Below are 26902 nucleotides of genomic sequence, written 5' to 3' on the forward strand. Positions count from 1 at the left end.
TGAGATTGTAGGAAATTGTGGGAGGGTCCTTAAGTGGATTCCAATTGGTTGTAATTCCCCTGCTGCTCCTCCCCCCCTCTCACAGCATAAGTCTCTCACAGGCACTGGGGAAAGATCCTGCTGCAGCTTCCATCCCCTCACCTTCTCTTCTTGTCTATTATTTACTGTTTTACACTACGTAGATTTTTTTTTTGTATGTGAACATTTACAGAGAGCCCGTAGAAAGAGAAAGGAGAACTACTCGATGCCCAAAAGTAAGGAAGTTGCCCCAGATAATATATCTTACAAAGTTTCATATAATCATATGTACTGATGATATATATATATATATATATATATATATATATATATATATATATATATATATAGCATGTGTATATATATATCCATCTATATATATATATATATATATATATGCTATAAAAAGGCTGAACATACCTCTACCTCACCCTACTCCCAAAACTGCATAATTTGCATAAAGTCAGATAAGATTCATATGTACAGCCTTTTCTCCCAGTGTATCAGTGTTATCTTATAAAATGAATTTGCTTTGTATTTGTATATTTATGTTTTTATAAATTATATAGTGTCACATACGACAATGGCGCTATATAAATAATAAGGCTGGGTTCACACAGAGTTTTTTGCAGGAGGAAAATCTGCCTCAAAATTCTGTTAGGCGGCGGCGCATTTCTGCGTAAAAAAACTTGTCAAAAAACTCTGCGCGAACTTCCCCTAATAGTAATTATTATTATCATCATTATAATCATTATATAGTTCTATTGATTATTAACAAGTGTCTGCCCACACTGTGATAATTCTGGTAAAGCAGGAGTAACCCAGCTGACGTCATATTGCATTTCACTTTTTCAAATATACAGAATTTATGCCTATTCATTTTTTCTCTCCATACAGCATTTGATATACATATTAAAACGCCATTGATATCATCTAAGACAACTTTGAATTTACCACAAGGTACAATAGCTATAAAGGAAATAAAATATATTAAGGAAATATAATGTTCAGTGCATTGATTAGTTTGTTCAAGACAAATACACCTAACTGTAACAAACAGTACAGAATATGACACTGACATAGTTGGAAATTTTGGGAAACTGGGATTACAGATGTAGTAGAGCTGAGTATCAATGTGGCATGGATAAGTTTGTAGTTTGGCCCAATGTATTATTATTATTACAATGTTTGTTATTTTATTATATGAATGCATATAAACTGTATATGTTATTAAACTGTAAATTAAAAAGATACATTTTGCATGTGCTTCATAGCTAACTTAAGTATTTTATTGTTGCAGTTCACAGTACTGAAACACGAATTAAGGCAAGCACCATTATATACACAGGATCTGTCTCCTCATCAACCTCTACTGAAGCTCCTTTCACTACGTTCATATCATCTCCTACTACTACAACTATCACAATCGGACCATCTCCTCCACCCGCTACTACCTCTTATATACCGCCTACCACCTCCACCACAATCTCAACTGCCACTTCAAATGAAAGTACAGTGATCTATACTCCCCAAAAAATGATGACCACTGAAGGTAGTTTAACTAACTCCACCACATCTACTTCTAAAATAACAAGTAAAAATACCTCTACTGAACCTGTATTAGCATCATCCACTACTAGTTCTACCACTACACCTATCCTAAGTGTGACTAGAATATTACTCACAACTACTGAAAGGTCTCCAAATCTGACTACCACCTCTGCTACATCTTCACCAACCACAAATATTATGTTAACCTCTACTGCTTCATTGGCTTCTACAACTACAAGCAAAGGCATATATATTCCGACCAAATCTATGCCGATCACAACAGAAACTACTGCTACTGGTAGCACCAATACATCTCCTTATACTACAAGTGAAGCTACAATTATTAACAAACACTCTGAAACAACATCAACCACTGAATCAACTACTACTAGCTCTACCATGTCACCTACTGCCACAAGTAACATCCCAACTATTTCTACACCAACGGAATCAATGCAAACATCAGCCACTCAAGTTGCTACTGCAACCACTAATTCATCTCCTGCAATTACTACCACGACTAGTAAAACGACAAGTATATTTATACCTATGACAACCTCGACTACCACTATCAATTCTAGTACAACTGAGTCATTAGATAAAACAATAGTCACGGCTTCTGAATCTGTACCAGCCTCGACCACTTTCACTACTAACTCCACCACCATTTTTCCTATTACAAGTAAAACTACTAAAGTATATAGAACTACGGAATTTATAGAAACTTCTCCCACTAAGTCTACACCAAGTTCCACACCTAAAGCTATTATTTCTAGTTCTACCACATCACATATTTTGAGTAAATCTACAATATACACACATGAAATTCCAGAATCACCATCTAAAGCCACTACTCGTTCTAATACAACTACCATCATACCAACTACTTCAGCAAGCAATGTGACCACAAAATACAAAAGTACTAAAGCTAGATCATACATGACCACAGAGCCTACAGTTACTACTGCTACAACTAAATCAACTGAATCTTATGGTAGTCTAACACCTATACCTTCCACACCATCAAAAACAATACCAACCTCTCAACTTACTTCAAAAGTGACTACAGAAGCTACTTCAACTGGCATCTCATCTAGTATGAGCCATATGCCACATACTATATCTGTACCATCAACCACGGAAAGTACTACAAAGACCACAATTCCTTCATTGACAGGTATGTCACCTTAACTCATAATGTTTTTGTAAACGCAGGTCTTCCAGGAATTAAATTTGGGTGTTTTTGAAAATTTTTGTTACACATTTTTTATTTAATGTATTTGCTCTGTTTACATCATTTTGGACTGCCTTTACCCTGCAATAAGTTGTAACGTTATGATTATGTCAAATAAAAATAAGAGGGAAATACCAGTTTATGCCAAACTGAGGCTCCTAAGATGTTGGAAAGTTGAAAATATGAAATTATCCTAATTTAATTAAAAGGTTTGTGTATTTTTCTTCTATTTGACAGAGATAATAACGTCATATGTTACTGCTACTACTACTGGTCAGCAGAAAACGACAAAGTCAGAGACATCTACTGTCCACGCTACTAGCGAAGAATCATCTACTACTAGTTCAGTCATCACTTCTTCTCCTAAATCATCCACTGTAAAAGAGACAAGCATCTCATCTTCTACGATGTGTGTCTGTGTGTATAATGGAACCCCATACCCACCAGGTAACACTGTTTATATCACTGGATGGTTTAATGTGAGGGATGGGAGTCTGTATTACCAGTTATATTATATGATATATGTATTCATTAAATGCATTAGCCGCAAATCTAACCTGTGTGTATTTAGTTGTAGTTTGTTAAGCTACAACTATTAGAGAAATACCCAATCCACATAAAAAAATAAAACATCTACACAGATTTTAGGACATGCTGCAGAATTTTAAATGTTGCAGATATTCCTTAGGCAATGCACAGGTTGAAATCGGCAGCATAATCCGCATGTAATACAAATCTGTATGTAATACACAGAAAAACTCTGCCACATCTGGTTGCAATTGGCTGAGAATTCTAATAAAATTAAATATTTTTCTCTATATTTCTCTAATATTTTGGATAAAGCTTACACTTAAACATTCCGGGCGTCGTTACCGTTGCAGTGTAATAAGATAAAATAAAAACTACAAAGTGTTAAGGCCCTTTTACACGAGCCAAGGATCGGGCAAACATATGAATGCTCATTCCCGATCATTGCTGTGTGTAAACAGGGCAACGATCAGCAAAAAAATTAGCAAATGCTCGTTCACCAGCTGATCATATAATTTCTACAGCATTAAATATTATCGTTGTCGGCAAGACATCGCCCTGTGTGAACAGAGAGATGTGCTAGTGACATGCTGGAAATGTATGTGGACGAGCGATCGGAGTAATGATCGCTCTTCACCATATATTATTGATCATTGCTCCTTGTGACAGGAGCAAACGAGTGCCGATCAACGAGCTGTCTCGTTGACCGGCGCTCGTTTTCACAGCCCATATTGGGCCGAGTAATAGGACCCTTAAAACTAAGTAACTGCCACAAAGTATTCTAATTAATGTTTATTGAATTCTCCAGGGGAAATAATCAGCAAAGTAACCGCTGAAACCTGGTGTCACACAGTCATTTGCAGTATGGAATGTAAAACTGAAGTGAACAACTGGCTTTGCTCTACATCTTCTCCAGCAAGTACTTCAATACCGACATTGAATACAACATCAGATATTTCACCCAATCTTACTAGCACATCACCAAAGATGACTTCCACAATGTACACCACAGCACACATACATACAAGTTCCAAAGTGACAACAGCTATGGTCACATCAACAACTGAAAGACTTGGTTGTTCATTTGAGCAATTTCGAGAGGTGGGTAACTTAAGATATTTACTGGGTAAATAGTCACTGGAAATAATATTTGCTTACAATCAGAGGCTGTAAAAATAGAAATTAATAGAGATGTATGGCATATTCATAGGATATGCCATAAATGTCTGATAGGTGCAGGTCCCAACTCTGTACATGGCTTTTTCCATTAGTATTTAAAGGAGTTATGGAAATGGCCAAGCACCTATGGGACCTGCACCTATCAGACATTTATATCATATCTTGCTGTAAATGTCTATGAATGGGACTACTCCTTTAAGATATCTAGATTTATAAAAGTGTGTTGGGTATATAATGGCGATAAATGAGAATAGAGGGTTGATTTGCTGAAACACAGATACAGTGGGCAAACTATTACACTATATGGGCACTGTTTGGCTTGATGGAAGCACTGTTTGGCTTGATGGGAGCACTGTTTGGCTTGATGGAAGCACTGTTTGGCTTGATGGGAGCACTGTTTGGCTTGATGGGAGCACTATTTGGCTTGACGTTAGCACTGTTTGGCTTGACGGGAGCACTGTTTGGCTTGATGGGAGCACTGTTTGGCTTGATGGGAGCACTGTTTGGCTTGATGGGAGCACTGTGTGGCTTGATGGGAGCACTGTTTGGCTTGATGGGAGCACTGTTTGGCTTGATGGGAGCACTGTTTGGCTTGACGGGAGCACTGTGTGGCTTGATGGAAGCACTGTTTGGCTTGATGGGAGCACTGTTTGACAATGTCGGGGAACATGTAGTGTTCTAGAAGGAACTACTGTACCTGGGCACTGTACAAAGAATATGTGAACTGTATGTAGTAAACAAGTTCTGTATGGCACTGTCTGTGTGTATTATGTATCTGCACACTGTTCAGCACTATCTATCCAAGAACTGTATGGACCGATGTATCCAAATAGAGATAAGTAAATATGGGCAATACATGGACAGGCCAAAGTTTGAAACATTTTCCACTGCCTGTCTTTCCTATCCTAAATAGTGGTTGTTTATTGAGATCCCATACAGGGCACTGACTGGTTTTTTGAATTTTTCAATACAGTATTATATAATCTGGACCAATTTTTTTTTCTACATTTGTCTTTAGTGGATCTTTGTTTTCTCAACATTTGTGTTTTTTCAGCCCAATGAAACATGGATGCTGAATAATTGCACCAGGGCCAAATGCCTAGAAAATCACACAGTAGAGATTATTGAGCTAAAGTGTGAGTCTCCACCTGCGATCACATGTGTCAATGGGTACCCACCAATAGCTGTACCAGATGATGACCAATGCTGCTGGCACTGGGAGTGCGATTGTAAGTGTATTTTCTATAGATCTTCCAATTGATTTTTGTTTCCGGCTTCAAAAATGATATAGAAAGGAAAAATTATTCAGTTTAAGTACCTAATAGGTTGTACAGCTCAGAGATTTTATTTAGCAATTACAGATGTGAATTTTATAATGCAGGTGTGTGCTCTGGCTGGGGCGATCCACACTATAAGACATTTGATGGAACCTATTACAGTTTTCAAGGCAACTGCACCTATACCCTTGTGGAGGAGATAGAAAAGAAGAATAACTTCACAATATACATAGATAACTATAATTGTGGAATAGAAGATTGGGTTTCCTGCCCTCGTAATATCATTGTTCTTCATAATACTCAAGAAATCCAACTTGGGATTAGTGGTTTAGAAGACACCAATATACAGGTATAATATGCCCTAAACACTGTCCTGAAGTCTAGCAGTACTGTGCACAAACTGGAAATAAAATAAGCTTAATTTCTACTTTGTTTCTCTTTCCGAAGGTTGTTGTAAATGGAGAAATTGTTGGTACCCCATATAAGAAAAATGGGGTGAAAGTTTATACCTTGGGCATCTATTATGTGCTGGAAATACCAGAATTGGGAGCTAATATTACATACAATGGCTTGGCTTTCTATATCAAACTGCCTTATCATCGTTTTGGTCATAACACACAAGGGCAGTGTGGTGAGTTCTAGAAAGTTTTGTAAATGTTAAGGAGTAAAGGCCCTATTACATGGCCAGATAAGGGCGGTGAAAATGAGCGCCGATCAACGAGACAGCTCGATGATCAGCAGTCGCTAGCTCCTTTCACAAGGAGTAATGCTTGGTTATGTATGGAGATAAGCGATTGCTACTGGTATCGCTCTTCCCCATGCATTTCCGTCATGTCAGCAACACATCTCCCTGTTTACACATGGAGATGTGCTGTCGACTATGATAATATTTAATACTGCATGAACTATATGACCAGCCGATGAACGAGCGTTTGCTCGTTTATAGGCTGATCGTTACCCTGTTTACACAGGGCAATGATCGGGAACGAGCATTCATATGAACGTTTGTTTGCCCAATAATTGGCCCGTGTAAAAGGGCCTTAACTAAATGTAAACTTTTTTTCCCCCATAAATCAATAGTACAAGGGTATATAAGAAACTTTGTTCTCATATCTTATTACAGAAAAATGGCGCTTTCTCCAACCCCCTCCCTGGCCTTCTTAACCTGTTCCCGCACCACAATGGAGTATTGCGCCGTGGTGGGGGAGATGATGTTTGGAGCGGGCTCACCCGCTGAGCCTGCTCCATATGCAGCGGGTGTCAGCTGTGTTTTACAGCTGTTCCTGGCTATTTAACCCCTGAGATCAAGCGATCAAGCATGATTGTAGCATCTAAGATGTTACAAACAGGGGGGCGCCCCCTCTGACAGCTCATTGGCCCCCCCGCAATGTGATCAGGTGGCGCCAATGTTGGTCATGGCAGCCCAGGGGCCTAATGAAGACCACTAGGGCTGCCTTTCTTCATCTCCTGTTAGGCGTGTCTCTGGCACTGCTTAACAGGAGCCCCCGTAAAAATTGCAATATACTGCAATACATTAGTATTGCAGTGCATTGTAGCAGTGATCCAACAATCGTTGATTCAAGTCCCATAATGTGTAAAAAAAAAAGTTTGATAAAGCTTTTAGTAGTGTAAAAAAAATAATATATACATATATATATATAAAAATATATATATTAAAAGTTAAAAAAAAAAACCCGTTTCCCATTTTTCCTCTAAAGTAATATAAAAGATAAAATACACAAAATTGGAATAAAAAGTGATCAAAAAGTCTCATGTAGGACAAAATGGTACCAATAGAAACTACAGGTCGCCCCGCAAAATATAAGCCCTCACACCGCTTACTCGTCAGTAAAATCAAAAAAGTTATGGCTCTCAGAATGTGGTGACAAAGCACAAATTTTATTTTTAACAATTAGTTTCTTCTTTGTAAAAGTAGTAAAACATTAAAAAACAATATAAATTTGGTATCGCCGTAATCGTATTGACGGGTAGAATAAAATTAACATGCCATTTTTACCGTTCAGTGAAAGCTGTAAAAACAAAACCACTCAAAAGATTGAGTTATCACAGTTTTTTTTTCCTATTCCACCCCACAAATATTTTTTTCCAAGTTCCCAATATATTATTGTATGGTAGAATAAATGGTGCCGTGAAAAACTACAACTCGTCCAGTAGAAAACAAGCCCCTAAGTTTGTATTTGGTGAATTGCTTTTCCCGGGTTTTGAGACCCGGTAGTACTTACCACCCCTCTATTGAGTGTTATTATTTTACAGAAATTGTTATTCACAGCTTTTATTATTTTGGATCTTGTTTCCCTACCCTTAGTAAATAATTTCTATTTTTGTACTCCTTGTGTGAGCCTTGTTTCTGAAGCGTATCCGCCACCTGTGGTACTGCTAGTGCCCCGTTACACTTGGCGTAGTCGGCAGGATATGCGTTTTTATTAGTTCCTCTAGGGTATATGAACCAATGATTGTTGGATCGCTTACACTATATACTGCAATACTAATGTATTGCAGTATATCGTGTTTCTGTCAGGCTCCTATTAAGCGTGAAGTCTGGACTTTATTGGAGTACAAAGATGGTAGAACTGGGGGCCTCCATTAGACCCCCCAGGCTGCCATGCCAACCATAGGCCGCCTGCGATTGCGTCAGAGGTGACGACGATGGGCTGTCAGAGGGGGTCACCCCCTCTTTCTAACACTTTAGATGCCACAGTCGCTATTGACCGCGGCATCTAAGGGGATAAACGAGCAGGATCAAGCTCGAGCACAATCCTGCTCATTACAGTGAAGTGTCGGCTGTAATCTACAGCCAACACCTGCACTGTATGGGGTGGGCTCAGCTCATGAGCCCGCACTCTACGTCCCTTACCCGACTATGACGTAAGTATACGTAATATGTCGGGAAGGAGATCAAATGTTGAAAAAAACTCCTGTCTGTGACGTGTGTATATATAATTCCGGGTGCAGGGGAAGTCAAATATATATTTTAATTTAGTAAATAACCCTTAAGGGGTTGTACAGTTTCATCAAATTAATGTTTTTTTTTGTATAATTAAAAGCTATACAATTTTCCAATATACATTCTGTATTAATTCCTCACAGTTTCAAGATCTCTGCTTGTAGTTATTGAGTAGGAGCATTCATTGTAAGCTTTCAGTGGATAAAATTCTGTCCTGCTCCTCTGATGGACACAGTGGCGGATCATCATTAGGGCAGTTCGGGCGGCCGACGGGGGCCCAAGGCTCCCGGGGGGCCCATGGCTGCCCGAACCGCACAGGCCCCCTCATGACCGGTGACGTCGCTAGCACCGTATGGGGCCCCGATGCTAGCGGCAGCCACATTCATTTGTATCTGAGTCCTCAGGACTCAGATACAAATGAATATTATAGGCTGCAGGCCACATTAGGCCTGGAGCCTATAAGGCGCTGGGAAGACTCCCAGTGCAGGCTGGCGTGATGTGGTACTGAATCACGCCGGTCTGCGCATGCGTCTCGTCCAGAGGATTCACATGTGTCCAGCTGGAGCGGCCGCCACTGGGCACGGTAAGTAAAATATATATTGTTTTTTAGGTGGGGTAGCGCTGTGTATATATTCAAGGAGGGGGGGGAGTGCTATGTTACACTATATACAAGGGGGAGTGCTGGGTGGCCCTATATACAAGGGGGTGGGTAGCGCTGTGTGGGCCTATATACAAGGGGGGGGGAGTGCTCTGTGACACTATATACAAGGGGGGAGTGCTGTGCGCACTTTATACAAAGGGGATGCGCTGTGTGCACTATATACAAAGGGGGAGTGCTGTATGCACTATATACAAAGGGGGAGCGCTGTGTGCACTATACAAAGGGGAGCACTGTGTGCTCTATATACAAGGGGGAGCACTATGTGGCCCTATATACAAGGGGGGAAGTGCTGTGTGACCATATATACAAGGGGGGAGCGCTGTGTGGCACTATATACAAAGGGGGAGCGTTGTGCGCACCATATACAAGGGGGAGCGCTATGTGGCCCTATATACAAGGGGGGAGCGCTAAGTGGCCCTATATGCAAGGGGGAGCGCTAAGTGGCCCTATATACAAGGGGGAGCGCTATGTGGCCCTATATACAAGGGGCAGCTCTAAGTGGCCCTATATGCAGGGGGGAGCGCTGTGTGACACTATGTACAAAGGGGAGGGCTGTGTAGCTCTATATACAAGGGGGGGGCTGTGTGGCACTATCCACAGGGGTATGTGTGTGGCGCTCTTTACACGGGGGGCTCTGTGGCACTATTTACAAGAGGGGGAGGGCTGTATGGCGCTATCTGTAGGGGGCTGTGTGTAACGCTCTGGATGTGCGGGGATGTGGTGCTAGCTATAGGCGGAAGTGTGATATAAACAGGGGTTTGTGTGTGGCACTATCTACAGGGGGCTGTGTGCATGTGGTGCTTACAGTGTATGGTATTATTATATTTAGGCGCGCAGTGTTTGGTGCTATTATATTTAGGGGCACAGTATGTGGCACCATGATAATTTTATTTTCGTTTATAGGTGTGGAAATGTTGGAAAAGTGAGGAGCCGAAGACATCTGAGTGGCAAACTGCAGAAATGGGTGAGCTCTGGACCGGATGGAGAAAACAAGAGGAAAAAAACTACTAGAATCTGAGATGTTGTCACCTGTGAGTCACTAGATTTATAGAAAATCTGTCACCTCTCCTGACATGTTTATTATAGGAAATCCTTGTATTTCACAAAAAGTATTTCTGCAGTCCAGGACTGATAGACAATTCCCCTTGTCAGGAGGATGTGTCCCTACACAGTGTGATACTGTCAGTATGTAGGGACACAGCCCTGTGACAAGGGAATCGTAACACCCATTTGTTAATGCTTGCCCAAAAAGGTAGTGTTAACAATAGTTACGGCGCGGCAGGGCGGCGGTGCAGAAGGGGGGCCCAAGCTTGGATAACAGCCCAGGGCCTATGGTCTACTTAATCCGCCACTGGATGGACACACAGGTGTACGGCTCGTTACAGTTACAGTATGTGTATCAGAGCTGTGTTTTCTAACCATGGACAGAATTTTATCCACTGGAAGAAACCAACGAATGTTCTTGCTAATTAACAACAAGCGGTGAAAAAACTGTGAGATATGAATGCAGAAAATAAGTTGGAAAATTGTAGAGCTTTAACTAACCTGAAGTAGTTATTTTTTTATTTTTTTTAGTAAGTTTGTGGCAACCTTCAATCTCTAGACAAGTAGAACTCATATAAGAGTTACGTAGTGACATCACCAGGGTTATAACTAGAATTTAAGGGGCCTCATAACAGAGCCCCATTCCAAATTGTTGAAAGTAATATGAACTTTAGCAATGCTAATAGCAGCATACTGTAACTGCTTACAGAAAACAAAGGATGGATAGTAGTGTCATACATCAGATATTGGCAAATGAGAACCTACATAGTGGAGAGTGCAGAAAGTCACTACAGTGATCGCCCCCCATAAAGGAACCACATTCCTGCACCTGATCCTGAGCGGATCCCCTCAGCCTCCAAAAAAATAACAGCTGCTACAGCTGAAGTTACCCGATGCCAGATTTTACCTGTCAGTTTATTGGGGCCATGCAACGTGACTGTGATTCTACTTTGTCAACTTCAAATTATGCATCTGATTCCACAACGTCGGATTCCCAAACCCATGCATTGTTCGGGCCGCAATGCACACTACTAGTACTACTGTCCTAATAATTCTGAATCATGATGCAATTTCCTTTATGTTTATGTCACCTGATATTTCCTGACCAGGGAGGCAATGCTAGCTGTTAGTACGGTTAACAAATCTTTGCAAACAAAATTGATGCCTCGGTTCACTGCAGGCACATGCACCAACAACCGATCAGATGACTGCAGGACACGTGGTGGAGACATTGTATCAAAGTGTGACATCATGGCCGATTCCTGGATCGTAGAAGACGTAAAAAAACCTGAATGTGTCCAGATTAAGACTACAGTTCCCCCTCCTACTTCCTCGACCTGCCAACCATCAACACTGTGCAGCTTCATTATGGGACCGTAAGCATTTCTACTCTATAAGATCTTGTTTGTCTCGGTCATAGACGAGAATAATTATTGTTACCTTTTTGTATTCTGTTCTGAAGAACATTCCAGAAATGCCACAAGATTGTATCCCCAAATGATTATTATGAGGCCTGTGTATATGATAGCTGTCATGTTTCAAGATCCACCATTGGATGTTCCAGTTTGCAACATTACGCTCAACTCTGCGGAGATAAAGGAATTTGCATTGACTGGAGGAGTCAAGTTCCAGAATGCTGTAAGTTCCTCAGTTTACCATGGAGCCCTGGAACGGAAACAATTTACAAAATTTCTTGTATGGTCTGCTATAAATCCTATTGCTGGTGGCTTACTGTAAGTCACAACCTAATTTCTTGTTTTCTTTATTTGAAAATCTACTAAACAATTATTATTCCTTTTTTGTAGCCATGTCGTGCCCCTCACACAAGATGTATAATGCCTGTGGTTCAGCCATACCAAGAACATGTCAGATCACGTAAGAGATAAAGATATATATTGAGTTCTTAGGGCTTTGTATTGTGCTTCTTGGTGAATAGAAGTTTGCTTTAGAAACAAACGTTTAAAATAGTGTACCTTGTATCTATCCCCTGCATTATTGGGGAGGGGTGATGCCTAATATGCCCCAAGCCTGGCATATTTCACTGTTTTTTCAAAAATGAAAAATAAACACACTCCCCGTATGGCCCTGTTACAAACTCTAACCCTCAGATAGGGCAGTATGAGCTTAGTGACAGGTTCCTATTAAGCTTTATGTAATGTTATAATTAATATAAAATGGAAATTCTTCCATGCGTGTTGTGGATGATATGACCGAGAAATTGGACGACCCTTCCTCCCTCTTTTTTTTTTCTCTTTTCTTTCCTTTTCTCTTTCTTTCTACCATATATTTTTGATTTCCCTCTTGAAACATACAACATTGATCTCAATATTAAGATTTGCCACTGATATGACTGTCTAATACAGTACCTGGTTGTATCACTCCGATATGTTATATATTCTTTTGGAGGGCATTGTTCCCTATGTTGATTTTATTACCGCAATGTTCCTCTTGTGCATTGTTGACTTATTTCCATTGTGTTTTAGCCCAGAGGACAATTCTTTAATGAAAGATGAACGTTTGGTTGAAGGATGTTTCTGCCCTCAGGGCACCATACGCTTCAGTCCAGCAGTGGACATATGTGTACATACTTGTGGTAAGGACTGATGGATTGCAATTTTTTTTTCTGAAATTAATAAAATAAACAATGTAAATGAAACGTTGACTCCCCTGACTCTCCCCCTAGTATGGCTCATTTGCCTATGTGCAGCAATTACCTGCTAATCTGCTTTTTCTCACTTCTGGTTTAGTAGTATGGACCCAATAACAATTGTGCGTATATTTGTTGTACATTACATTAGGTATATGCCCTAGTAAATAGTTCTCAAATATGCAAAAGGCATCTATAGACCCTTATGGGCTTGACGGATGCCAAAAAAGGGTTCATTTGTAATCTGCAAGGGCTGGTTAACGCAGGTATATACTTTTTTTTTCACTGTTTAAGGACCCATGCACATGTCCGTAGTTTTTATCCGCAATTACGGATAAAATACGGAAACATTAATTTCTATCGGCCATGGACACCTTCCCGTATATTTACGGGTGTGTGTCTGGGATGTAGAAATGAGCCGCAAAAAATAGGACATGTCCTATTTTTCGTATTTACGAACCATGCGCCTATACTTAAGACTGTGAGCACGGTCCGCAAATGCGGGTGACACTCCGCGGCCTGTCTATGCAGTATTTACTGACCATATATACTGCACAGTGCATGGGGCCTACTGAGCCCAGCCTGTTGCGCTTTGCTATAAAGTTCTGCATAGCAAAAAATATATACTGCGCGGTATATGTATTTTTACAATGAATGTCTATGGTGAAATATGTAACAGTACGGCATACAGTTGCATAGGTCAAAGGCATCTGTTGTCGGTATACAGCACGTCAGGAGCATTTTCCGACATACATGTCAGACCTTAAATGCAATGTGAATAAAGCTTTAAAGAAATCAGTTCTACATGCACTGACTTCTTTGTGAGCTTGTATTAGGCTTGAGTTAGTATTGCCCTAATGAAGGCAAAACCATTAAGCACAGAAACAAAAACGGAACGTTGACTGAAACAAACGGAAACCATAGGTTTGCATCACCATTTATTTCAATAGTGACGGATCCGTTGCATATGGTTTCCGTTTGTCTCAGTTGTGGAAGGGTTCCATCGTTTTGACGGAATGAATACCGTAGTTGGACATGTCAGTCAGGGTTCCATTCTGACGGGAAGCTCAGACGGAACGCCAGAACGGAGCCCTGACGCAGATGTGAACGAAGCCCAACACTGCAACTTATTTATGGGTCCTTAGACCAGGGCGGCAATTCGTCGATCGCTGATAGGTGCCAAGTAGATCGCGGCCATGAGTTCAATTAGTACTGCAAGATAAAGTTTATTCTGCAGTACTGAATGAACACTCTCCGTGTTGCAATGGAGCCGAGTGCTGCGCATGTAGAGTGATGTTACAGCAAAGGAGCCTCACCCGCTGTAGCATCAGTACGCATCACCCGGCTCCATAGAAACCTGCACCATACCGCTGAAGACAACATGGAATGAGAGTTAGGGAGTTTCTTCCAGCCTACGCTCGTCTCTGCAGCATTTACTGTCCAGACATTTTAGGTTCCACACTTTTCCATCATCCTCTCCACCTTTTACATGAGGCTCTGTTGCTGCTAGCAGCTCTAAATACTGTTGTGCCTCAGTTGCACCAGGGATGACATAGACTGATAGGGTTACTTAAACCAGGCACTAGAGTGAATACCAGATCATTGGAAAGTTACACTAGGGTAAGGGCATATTCACACGTGGCAGAATTGCTGTGGAATTCCGCTGCGGACAGTCTGTCCATTGGTTTCCACACCTTTTTAGTTATTTTCGTGCAGACGTTGCGGACAACTCCGCTGCGGACCATAGGCTGCGGTGCGGAATTTGGTGTTCACAACATACACTGTCTGTTGCGGACTTGATGCCTACTTGTGGCGTAATTTCTCCATTGACTTCAATGGAGTTGAAAAATGACGCAATGAAATCCGCATATGTTATGTGTGTTGCGTTGCGGATTGCTTTCGCGAACAGGATATTTCATCATTCTGGCTGGACCTATGTGTTTCGAGGTCTATAGCCAGACTGAGATGGAATGTTTTAAAAGAGAGCAGGATGTACTCTTCCCCTGAATCCGCAACGACTAATCCGCAGCATTTTACTTCACATTTTAGGCAAAGGCGCAACGGAATCTGCAACGCAGATTATGTGCGGCATTGATGCGGACAGTGTCTGCAGAATTCTGCCACGTCTGAACATGCCCTAAGCGATAAATATCTAGGTCATATCTGTAAGTGTATGTTCACACGCTGATACAAAAGCGTCTCAAAATACGGAGCTGTTTTCAAGGGATTTTCGCTGCCATTTTTTACGGTTGGTTTTGGAACTTTTTTCAATAGAGTCTATGGAAAACGGCTCCAAAAACGTACCAAAAAGTGTCCTGCACTTCTTTTTCGCTTTGAAAAATGCTCCGTCAGAACAGAACGCCGTTTTCCCATTGAAATCAATGGGCAGATGTTTGGAGGCGTCCTGCTTCCGATTTGTCGGCCGTTTTTCTTCCGAAAATAGGACGTGTGAAAATACCCTTACAGAATTTTTCCCTATTATTATCCAGTTTGGATAACCACTAGTTATATTTAAAGTTGGCTCCCAAGAAAGAAACTTCTGCCCTTAACTTATATACTGATATATAAACAAGTGCTATTGCCTAATTAGAGAATTAGATTTTGATTTGTCCTTTATTCACAAAAAAAACCTAAGAACAATCATTTTATTTCGGAAGCATTTTGTTGCCCTTATTGTATTGTACATCATTCTGTCGTAATAGACAGGAATATTTGAGCTTCCCAAGGTAATCGATTAATAAAAATTAATTACATACCTGTAATATTGCCTATTTGCCGTATGTTTATAATGTACTTTCTCTTTTAGGCTGTGTTGGTCCTGATAACAATCCACGAAAGGTATGAGCATTGTAGAAAGTTTTATACATATGTATCTAATGTTTTTATGCACAAAACACATTCACCATTCAAAGGACACGAGAGCTCAGATTCTTTAGATGGGCACCATTACAGGTTTATACTTATCACGGTTGTCCAGGATTAAATATTGAGGTATACGAACCCAGCATGGACGGTAGATAAACTTTGGATTGAAACTCTTTGGGGGACATTTATTAATAAGAAACAAGCTGGAATAAGATGCAACAAATTTATTAAGACGCACTCACCCCTTAATAAATTTATCGCATCCTCGGCTGTCAATGTGCCACTGAGTAAAATCTGGGCCAGGCAGGAGCTGCCGTAGATTTATGCTATAATTAACTCCAGTTTCTGGAATAAATTATAGTTAATGCGTCAAGCCGTGGGTGGCCAAGCCCCCTTCCGCTAAAGTAAACTCTGCCCAATTTTTGGAAAGTGGCAAGAGAGGTGGAAATGGCCCAAAGTCTCATTTTTTGCAACTTTTGTGCCGTTATCATCATTTCTTCCCCTGAAAACTGGCATTGTTAAATTCCCACCTTGTTGTCAATGTGGTTTGATCTCGAGGGCTGCATAGTATCAGAAGTCTGCGTTTGTTTACCCATGCATGTCCATACAATGATCAGAACAGATAAATATTGGTGATCTGTCTTAGTGGAGCCGTAGAAAGAAAAAAAAGGATCGTCCAAATGTTCCTTAAATTAAACATTCAAAGAAAATCCTTTGTGGTTACACACTAAGATAATTATATGATCATCTATTCCAATGCAGGTAAGTCACCACTCTTATACACAAGGAGGAAAAATGGTGTCCAGATGGTTTAACCAGTATGTGTCCGATCTCTGGCATATACATGGCCGATCTATATTCCTACATCTGCGTTATTCAGCAATCCTACTTTTGAGATTGAAAAGGGAACATGGTAAAGACACTGTCTGACTTTTAGATAAAAAGAAATTTATTCTGTATACTCATAATTTTCAGAGTAACAAGCGCTTATGGTAATAGAAAAAAACGCGGGGCACTGAATTACAGCCCATACCTGGGTTTCGCCTGGCTCCGTCTTCTTCTGGGGCACAGTCACAGTGTCAAAACATCATGTTTAAATAGCCACAAACTAAGCCTTTACATATGCCGTATATATTTAATATAAAATCTAGTTTAAAGGCCCACAATACAATATAATAAATGCAATAAAAAGTTAAAAGAAACTCATAATAACAACTTGATTAAAGATAATTTCTAAATTTGTTGTACTCTAGATTACATTTACTCCCTGATGCTCACATTATATCTATCTATCTATCTATCTATCTATCTATCTATCTATCTATCTATCTATCTATCTATCTATCTATCTATCTATCTATCTATCTATCTATCTATCTATCTATCTATCTATCTATCAAAAAATAAAGTGTTTTTACTTTTACAATAAGGGCTTGGTACTTTTAAAATTGGTACTATATGGAATACATCTCCTTTTATCTAAAAGTCAGGAGGTGTCTAAATATCTTTAATAAGCATATTTTGCTGTGGGATAGTTAGCTATCACCATTACTAGTTTGACCAGTTTAAGAAACTGTTGAATTGAATTTTTCAGCATTTTGAATATCATCCAGCCACACATTTACCCGTTAGCGGCTGCTGCAAAGAAAATGTATTATAACATTATTACAGATGTGTCCTTCCTTACCTTTTCTCTTATCACAATATATCCTGAGAAGTTTGGCGCGAGATGACCAGCTTTAAAAAAAAAATCAAACATGTTTTTGCGATTCTTTGTTACAAGCCGTCTCTGTATGTGTCTATGTGTGACCACCCAGTGGTTGTGATGTGAATTGCAGCCTGTCAACGGTTTTGCTAGCATGTCGCGATATTGTATTGAATTTGTTTCATGATAAATTAGAGTCCTTAACCAAAATCAAGCAAAGGAAAGGGTGGACACATCTATACATATCAAATGTATGGCTAACCATGTAATACATGGACGGGCTGGGTCCACCAGAGTAGGATTGTTACTTTGTGTTTTTCTTCGTGCTCGTTAAGGGAGATTCTGAAAAAGGAACCCACTTCTATGATGTCCATATGTTTTATTGAGGCATATGGACCGGGGTTATTTTGATAAGACAATCCCTTAAAGATAAACTAAATCTATCATGGTTTGTTTGTGTACATCTAATTTTTATGTTACATCACATGTCATCTAGTTTGGCCTAAAGCCGCTTTACTATTACAATGGAGAACATACACCATTATGAGATGCATTTACATGTTTGTAGAAGGTTTGGGATGCAAATATGAAATAATAATGGCATATTTCTATACAGTTTGGAGAAAAATTCCAATTTGACTGCCAGGACTGCGTCTGCAGAGAGGGTGGTAGTGGAATCATTTGTCAAAAACACAAGTGCAAGGAAATGACTGATGTACAATGTACCTTAGAAGGTGTCTACCCTGAAATCCAGGTCAGCCCCACTGACCCCTGCTGCAAAGAGACAGTGTGCAGTAAGTTTTCATAGAAAATGTCTGTAGTACGTACAGAATTGCTTTTATTACAATTAAATTGGTTTTCCAAGATTTATCAATGATGACATGTCCTATAGATTGATCGATCAATGTGTAATTGATGTGCACTTTGAGAATGATAGAGTTAAAAATCCCAAGACCTGCAGATAGGTACAGATGTTATTGGGCTCAATAACTGCGTAGAACTTTGTTTTAACTCTTTCCTTTTCAGACCCACAGCTTAGAGAGTAGTGGTGGGATAGATCATGAGAACGAATGTGATGGGAAGACCCTTCATAGTTTGCTATGTGCCGCTCTCGTCCATGGGTCATCTCTGGTTGAATGGTTGAATTCACTTGAGTTTGACTAGGCTGCAATACCAGAACCAGCTCCTGGACACACAGCACTCCTGCTGCCAAAATCAGTATGAGTATATATATTGCTCTATAAGCATAGAACTTTCTGTCAGAAAGAAAGAAATTTCCAAGTCACCAGCCTTTACTTATTATCTGTAATAAAGTCCTCTAAAAAATGTTTCCATTTGCAGAGTGTGACAGATCTAGATGTGAAACCATATCTCCCACCTGTCAGCTTGGCTATGAAGCTGTTGGCAGCATTCCAGACGGACACTGTTGTTCTCATTATAAATGTAGTAAGTCCTTGATCATTATTGGTCCGTCTATAGATACAGCATGTGTATTGTTGTAATGTGCACATAAAAATACAATATGACAAACTATTGCTAAAAGGAACTATCTATCTATCTATCTATCTATCTATCTATCTATCTATCTATCTATCTATCTATCTATCTATCTATCTATCTATCTATCTATCTATCTATCTATCTATCTATCTATCTATCTCATATCTATCTATCTCATATCTATCTATCTCATATCTATCTATCTATCTATCTATCTATCTATCTATCTATCTATCTATCTATCTATCTATCTATCTATCTATCTATCTATCTATCTATCTATCTATCTATCTATCTATCTATCTCTCTCTCTCTCTCTCTCTCTCTCTCTCTCTCTCATCTATCTATCATACATTTTTTGTCATCACTTAAGTCTTTTAATATTTTAATGGATGATGTATTTTTTTCGATATGATATGAAATATATTTAAAATCAGCATTTACTCTCTTTCCAGTACCAAAGAATGTTTGTGTACACGGCAATGCAGAATATATGGTAAGGAAAGCTTGAAACAACAGATTTTATTTCTAAAATATGCCTAATTTCTATTATTTATTTAGTTGTTTTTCAATAATCTTTTCATGTTTGGTATACAGCTGTTTACATCAGTTGTTCTCATGCTACTTACAAGAAAAAAAACAGAGGCAACTCAACTGTATTTTTTTTTTTTACAATTCTTTTAAATATATCTCTAAAAAAAGGAATACGGTTTTGAGGGGGTTGTCTACTTTGGACATTTCCTTTTTGGGTCCCGAAAAGGTAAGCTGATGACAGGGTGTCCTGCTGTAATGTGTGGAAGAACCTAACAGCAAGCATTTCATTTCTCAGCATCGCCACCATAGGGGAAATAAAGCATTACATGATGTCCATTATAATTAATAGACTGCCCATGTAATGTTGGGTCCTCCAACATCAAGAGATTCTTTTTGTAGTTGTTCGATTGAGCAAAAGCGATCAATCAGCCTAGGTGTAAACACTGCAAGCGATCGAACGATTAACGATATATCCTTCGTATATCGACGATCACATCATTTCGAATGCATATTATTGTTCGTCGTCACTAAATGTGCAAGTTTAAACAGGTATCGTTCATCTTTCAACGACAAAGCAGTAGGCGTTTGATTTTTCAGAGCGGTGTGTCCCATAACTGTTCTACATCCCACCAAATGCAGTAATCGCTTACATGCCAGACAAGCAACCTAAACACTGATCGCTATAACGACTATTCCAATAGTTAATAGATGCAATTAAATTATGATCGTTCGCTACGGAACGACTCGCTAACGAATCGCTAATCGTTCGATCGTTACAATTTCTTGGCTCGTCTAAAAGCCTCTTTAGCTTTGTACATCATGTTACCTTACACTCGTCTTTTTTTTTTTAAATTTGAATGGGATAATGCCTTTTTTTTTAAACTAATTTTTATCTGGGAATTTGTGTTTTGTCATTACAATTAAGATGCCAATAGAAGCCATTATTTGTGCAATTGTATACTGAACTTATTTTTCTTGAGGTTTGTAGACCATAAACATGGTGTGAACTGAGCCTTAGTAAATTGTAAGCACAAAGTCAGCATATTGTGTTTTGTAGACTGCTTTTCATCAAATTTGATCATTTCCCTCCTTTTCATGGTGAACATTTTTGGGGGTTCTTTCAGAGGTTTATGGGACTGTTCACACATGGCAGAATTGTTACAGAAATTTCTGCGACTAAAAAACAGTTCCATACATCTGAATGGAGTTGTTTCTGCAGCAGGTACATACGTTTTTACAACTTTATTCAGATATCTGTCATATGTGAATATACCCTATATATACACGCAAGAATATGCAGCTATATATTTAATATTCTAAGTATTCTATAAATCAATAAATTCTAATCCATAGAACAGGGGTTGAATACATGAGCAAGCAGCATTTATCAGTTTTGACTTTTATTGCTTCTTTAAAAAAATCATGAGATTTTCTCTCTTTAGCCGGGAGCTCCAGTGTACTCTGATAACTGCCAGAGCTGTGTGTGTGCAGAAAGTGCAAACAGCACTGCCGGGCCGAAGATCACATGTACAGATATACCATATAACGTACAGTGCCCATTGGTAAGTAGAAATCTGACAGTAAACTCATCATTGCAGTATGTTCCCATAGATTGCTGTTGCAGATGCAGCAACTTCTATATTTCACTGTCCTTTGACCAGGTTTGCCATCAGGGCAGTAAAGATGGTACTGCTGTCACGGCCTGACCTCAACTGTAGACTGCCCACCGCCGGCATGGGAGCTATAAAGTTTTACTTTGAAAATTAAAGGGCAATATTTAATAGGCAATTATGTGCAAACCTAGTTCCCAACATGGTGCCTTTCATTTCACTTATGTGTAAATACACAGGCCCCAATTAATATTCTATACCCCATCCCCCTTTGAACGACTAAATATATAGTATGGACCTAAGACAGAGATCATATTATTCTCCTTCATTAAAAAATTAATCACTGTGCTGGAGAAGAAGTATAAAAGCCTTCCTCAGGTGAACAATAGGGTACAAACTTGAGGTTGATGGACATAATATGGGGTTCAGGGCCCAAACCAGTTGTCCATAAGGGGCTCAGATATTTTTTATATCAGACCTGACTCCAACAATGCCATAGGTGCAATGTAAAGAGTGAAATCTGCGTCAAATCCACAGCAAAATCCATGGGTTTCATCCTAATAATAATTATTTCTTTTTAACCACAGGGCTTTGCACTGAAGAAGAGCACACAGCACTGTTGTGGAGAGTGTGAGCAGACTCACTGTGTCCTGAGTCTCAACGGTTCCAATACTTCTTACCATCTCATGCAAGTATGTTCACAATGACTATAATATCTATAGAAAAAACAAATCATATTAAACTTCGTTATAATCATCATAATAATCATTACTAGTCATGGGAAGGGGATTTTTTAGCTACACGACTGCCTGGTATTCTGCCATAGTTCCTATAATTTTACATTGTGCAGATAATATATTACAATAAAGGGCTATCACAAGATCGTGAGATTAGATTAACTATTTATATGAAAATTTATTAAAGATTCTTTGTTAGAACACACCTGCTGCAGGGTAAATGTAGTATTGCATTGTGGCCATTCGGGTGAATGGCTGTCCAAATAATACATGGATGTCCAGCGTCCATCAAAGCAAGAGCAACTTCTCAATAATCAGGATGAAAAGGGATGCAAAAACAGGGATTAAATGTAGCGCTGCCAACATCAAGTAGTTAAGTCAGGTAGTTTGTAAAGAAAAAGGGATTTATTGACATAAAATGAGTGGCTACGCGTTTCAATGCTGGTTCGGCGTCTTCCTCAGGCCTCAGGCATTGAAACATTTAATCCCTGTTTTTGCATCCCTTTTCATCCTGATCCTTTTGCGGTGGTGAATTACACCGGTCGGTTTGGGGATAACTGCAGCCGACTGGACACTATATACGTCCTTCTTGTCTACACTAGGGTTGTACCTGGATTGGTACAACCTGTACAGGTGAGAGGCTCCACGGCTGTCTTCTACTACCCGATTTATTCTGGTTGATTTGCACAATGTGGTGCTATGTGTCATCTTTTCTCATTTAGATTTACTTCTCAATAATGGCTGGCTGCTGTGGTTCATAGAGAGGAATCCCAAGTAGGGGCTCCTCGCTATGAAGTCCGTATGCCCTGATAGGGATTATGGATAGGGGTTGTTCTATCATGTCATAGGATTATGTTATTACCAGTTGGATCTGTTGGAAATAACAGATGAACCTGATACATATCCATATATAATAATTTATTTTCTTAGCCTGGAGAAATGATTCCTTCTGAAAATAACTGCACCCTTTATAGCTGCACTGTGATCAGGAATAAGTTCATCATATCAATGTCACAAATCTCTTGCCCCCATTTTAATGAAGATGAATGTGAACCCGTGAGTATTATAACTGAAATGTTCTTATATGTTAAGGACTCTAAGGGCTTGTTCACACAGAGTATTTTGGCGCTATTTTTGATGCGGAAACCGCGTCAGAAACAGCTCCAAAAAACGCCCAATATCGCCTAAAACGCTAACGGGAAAAAGAAGCAACATGCCCTTTCTTCGGGCGTTTCTGTCTCTGACCTCCCCATTGACATCAATAGGAGGCAGAGATCGCGTTTTTCATGGCGGTTTTTGCCTGCAGCGCTCGATGGCTACAGGTGAAAAACGTAGCAAAAAACGCTGCAAGTGGTATTTCGGCAGGTCAAAATGTGCCGATTTTTCTGCCTGCAAAATGCTCCTTGTGAATATACCCTAAGGGTTTTATGACAGTTTCGTTGCGCAGAAAAGTTGCAATTTGTGCAAAAAATTGTGACTTTTGCAGCCTTTATGCAGTTCACACGACATTTCAGAAAATTAAGCAGAGCATGCTTAAGGAACGGGTGTAGATTTGAGTTTTTGGTGCACAGACGGCAAGAGATATGCTTTATTTATTTAGAAGCATACGCCACTTAATAAATTAGGCGCATCTTACTCCAGCGCTATTTAGATTAAGACTGACGTATGAAGCGCCAGTCTTGAATAATTCCGGCTTTGTGTTTACTGGTTTAAATGCATATAAAAAATTATATAGGCCATGAATGCCACATATAGGAGACCTCCCAACACTGTTTTTCCGACTCAGACATCAGTCTTGTTTGAATATGAGAAAATAAGCATGACCTCCTAGTCCCATGGAGCGTGTTGAATTTGCTATCATTGGCATATGCCCCATTACCCAACAGACATACATTGGGAAATACAGTACAGGGTACACTACTTCTTCAGACTTATATACTGCTGAGTCATCATCCAGTCTTAAAAAGATGTGCCCATATATTTTTTGACAGCATAAAATGGTCCCGTAAGATTATATTCATACAGATGTGTCCTTCCTTACCTTTTCTTATATCTCAACAACATATACTGAGATGTGTGGCACTAGATGTCCTGCTTTGAAAAAGAACATGATTTCACAATACTCTTTGTTATATGTGTCTATGTGTGGCCACCCAGTGGCTGTGATGTGAGTTGCAGCCTGTCAATGGTTTTGCTAGCATGTCAGGACATTGTATTGAATTTGTTTCATGAGAAATAGGAGTCTTTAACCAAGTTCACGTAAGGGTATGTTCACACGCAGTGACCACAAACGTATGAAAATACAGAGCTGTTTTCAGGCGAAAACAGCTCCTGATTTTCAGACGTTTTTGTAGCAACTCGTGTTTTTCGCTGCGTATTTTACGCCCGCTTTTGGAGCTGTTTTTCAATGGAGTCAATGAAAAACACCTCCAAAAACGTCCCAAGAAGTGACATGCACTTCTTTTTCGTGGGTGTCTTTTTACGCGCCGTATTTTGATAGCGACGCGTAAAATTACACCTTGTGGGAACAGAACAATAATGGAGCCGTTTTTTCAGGTGTAATTTGAGGCGTAAAACGCCCGAATTACGTCTGAAAACAGTGCGTGTGAACATACCCTCACGGTAAAGGTGGACACATCTGTATGTGGCAGATCTGTTACAGAAATTTCTGTGACTGCCCCATACATCTGAATTGCAATGAAATAAAAATTTATATCCACAAGAGGCGTTGTCTGCAACTAATCTGCCATGTGTGAACATAACCTAAATCCTCCATGATTCTGTATCATATATTTTATCATTAAATCTGTTTCATTAAATGTAGGAAACCATTGAGTTTTTATCCAACGGCTGCTGTAAAGTATGTAAGTATTGAGTTCCTTTAAATAGTGTAAATTCAATACTATTTTCTACCTAATGATAACCCAAATACATTTATAAGTAATCTAAAAACCCACTTAAAGTGCCCCCACTTTTGTAGTAAGAATCTGTGTTTTGGACAAAAAAATACTTCAGCTGTTCCAATACTGTGAGAGTTTACTCCATCCTGTTGTCCCCTATTATTGCATATTTGTCACACTTAATAAACATATACATTTTTTTGGGGGGTACTGTGTAAAAGGGGGAGGTGGGGTGCTGAATGGCACTATCTACATGGGGGAGGTGGGGGGAATGTATGACACTATCTACAAGGGGGAGGTGGGGGCTGTATGGCACTATCTACATGGGGGCTGTATGGCAGATTCTACAGCTGCATGGCCCAATCTACAGGGGGGCACTATCTACAAGGGGGGCTGTGTGTGGCACGCAGGGGAGAGGGGACATTATACTGTGGGGGGGGGCATTAAGGGGACATAATACTGTGTGGGGGCCACTAAGGGGAGATTATTCTGTGTTAGGACACTACAGGGGGCATTATACTGTGCCAGCACACTTAGAGGACAAAATATGTAACTATGTAACTATGACCTGCAAGAAGCCTGTGAGGAAGGCGATCTGAGAGCTCAGTCTGTTGGTTGTTTGTGCCTGTATTTGTCTGTGTGTCTCTGTGTTTGTGTGTGTATAAGTTCCAGTATGTGTGTATGCGTGTATTTGTGTGTCTAAGTGCCTATATATGTATCTCTACAGTGGCGTAGCTATAGGGATCGCAACGGTCGCAGTTGCCACACAGCACTGACTGCGCTTCCAACTGTATTTGCATCCTCAGGATGGATGATTAGAAAACACTTGAAAACCCTTGTGCAATTATGTTAGCACCGCTGTAAACAGTTTTGCTGTTTAGAGGAGCTATAAAACTGACCTTCCTTTGAGCTAGTTTAGAATCAGGAGCATTACATTTGTGGGTTCGATTAAACTCTCAAAATGGATAGAAAAAGAGAGCTTTCATGTGAAACTCGACAGTCTATTCAAGTTCTTAGAAATGAAGGCTATTCCATGCGAGAAATTGCCAAGAAACTGAAGATTTCCTACAACGGTGTGTACTACTCCCTTCAGAGGACAGCACAAACAGGCTCTAACCAGAGTAGAAAGAGAAGTGGGAGGCACGCTGCACAACTGAGCAACAAGACAAGTACATTAGAGTCTCTAGTTTGAGAAATAGACGCCTCACAGGTCCTCAACTGGCAGCTTCATTAAATAGTACCCGCAAAACGCCAGTGTCAACGTCTACAGTGAAGAGGCGACTCCGGGATGCTGGCCTTCAGGGCAGAGTTGCAAAGGGCAAAGAAAAAGCCATATCTGAGACTGGCTAATAAAAGGAAAAGATTAATATGGGCAAAAGCACACAGACATTGGACAAAGGAAGATTGGAAAAAAGTGTTATGGACAGACTAATCGAAGTTTGAGGTGTTTAGATCGCACAGAAGAAAATTTGTGAGACGCAGAACAACTGAAAAGATGCTGGAAGAGTGCCTGACGCCATCTGTCAAGCATGGTGGAGGTAATGTAATAGTCTGGGGTTGCTTTGGTGCTGGTAAAGTGGGAGATTTGTACAAGGTAAAAGGGATTTTGAATAAGGACAGCGCTTGATTGGAGCCAATTTCATCCTACAACAGGACAATGACCCAAAGCACACCTCCAAATTATGCAAGAACTATTTAGGGAAGAAGCAGGCAGCTGGTATTCTATCTGTAATGGAGTGGCCAGCGCAGTCACCAGATCTCAACCCCATAGAGCTGTTGTGGGAGCAGCTTGACCGTATAGTACGCAAGAAGTGCCCATCAAGCCAATCCAACTTGTGGGAGGGGCTTCTGGAAGCATGGGGTGAAATTTCTCCCGATGACCTCAGCAAATTAACAGCTAGAATGCCAAAGGTCTGCAATGCTGGAATTGCTGCAAATGGAGCATTC

At 39.9% G+C, this 26902-nt stretch overlaps 1 protein-coding gene across 1 annotated transcript in view; it reads left to right on the forward strand.

Moving 5' to 3' along the window:
* The window catches only part of LOC142660173 (mucin-2-like), a 93382-nt gene that overhangs the window by 61589 nt on the left and 4891 nt on the right, over positions 1-26902 (forward strand). The window contains exons 33-50 of the mRNA XM_075836754.1: positions 1319-2746; positions 3041-3250; positions 4140-4432; positions 5565-5739; positions 5892-6136; positions 6235-6418; positions 11638-11833; positions 11920-12095; positions 12263-12332; positions 12941-13050; positions 15911-15942; positions 18291-18468; positions 19016-19120; positions 19630-19670; positions 21151-21270; positions 21906-22010; positions 22986-23111; positions 24880-24919. Coding sequence (XP_075692869.1) covers positions 1319-2746; positions 3041-3250; positions 4140-4432; positions 5565-5739; positions 5892-6136; positions 6235-6418; positions 11638-11833; positions 11920-12095; positions 12263-12332; positions 12941-13050; positions 15911-15942; positions 18291-18468; positions 19016-19120; positions 19630-19670; positions 21151-21270; positions 21906-22010; positions 22986-23111; positions 24880-24919 — 3834 coding nt within the window. The remainder of the gene's footprint in view (positions 1-1318; positions 2747-3040; positions 3251-4139; positions 4433-5564; positions 5740-5891; positions 6137-6234; positions 6419-11637; positions 11834-11919; positions 12096-12262; positions 12333-12940; positions 13051-15910; positions 15943-18290; positions 18469-19015; positions 19121-19629; positions 19671-21150; positions 21271-21905; positions 22011-22985; positions 23112-24879; positions 24920-26902) is intronic.

The sequence above is a fragment of the Rhinoderma darwinii genome, chromosome 9, assembly GCF_050947455.1.
Source record: "Rhinoderma darwinii isolate aRhiDar2 chromosome 9, aRhiDar2.hap1, whole genome shotgun sequence".
Classification (NCBI taxonomy): domain Eukaryota; kingdom Metazoa; phylum Chordata; class Amphibia; order Anura; family Rhinodermatidae; genus Rhinoderma; species Rhinoderma darwinii.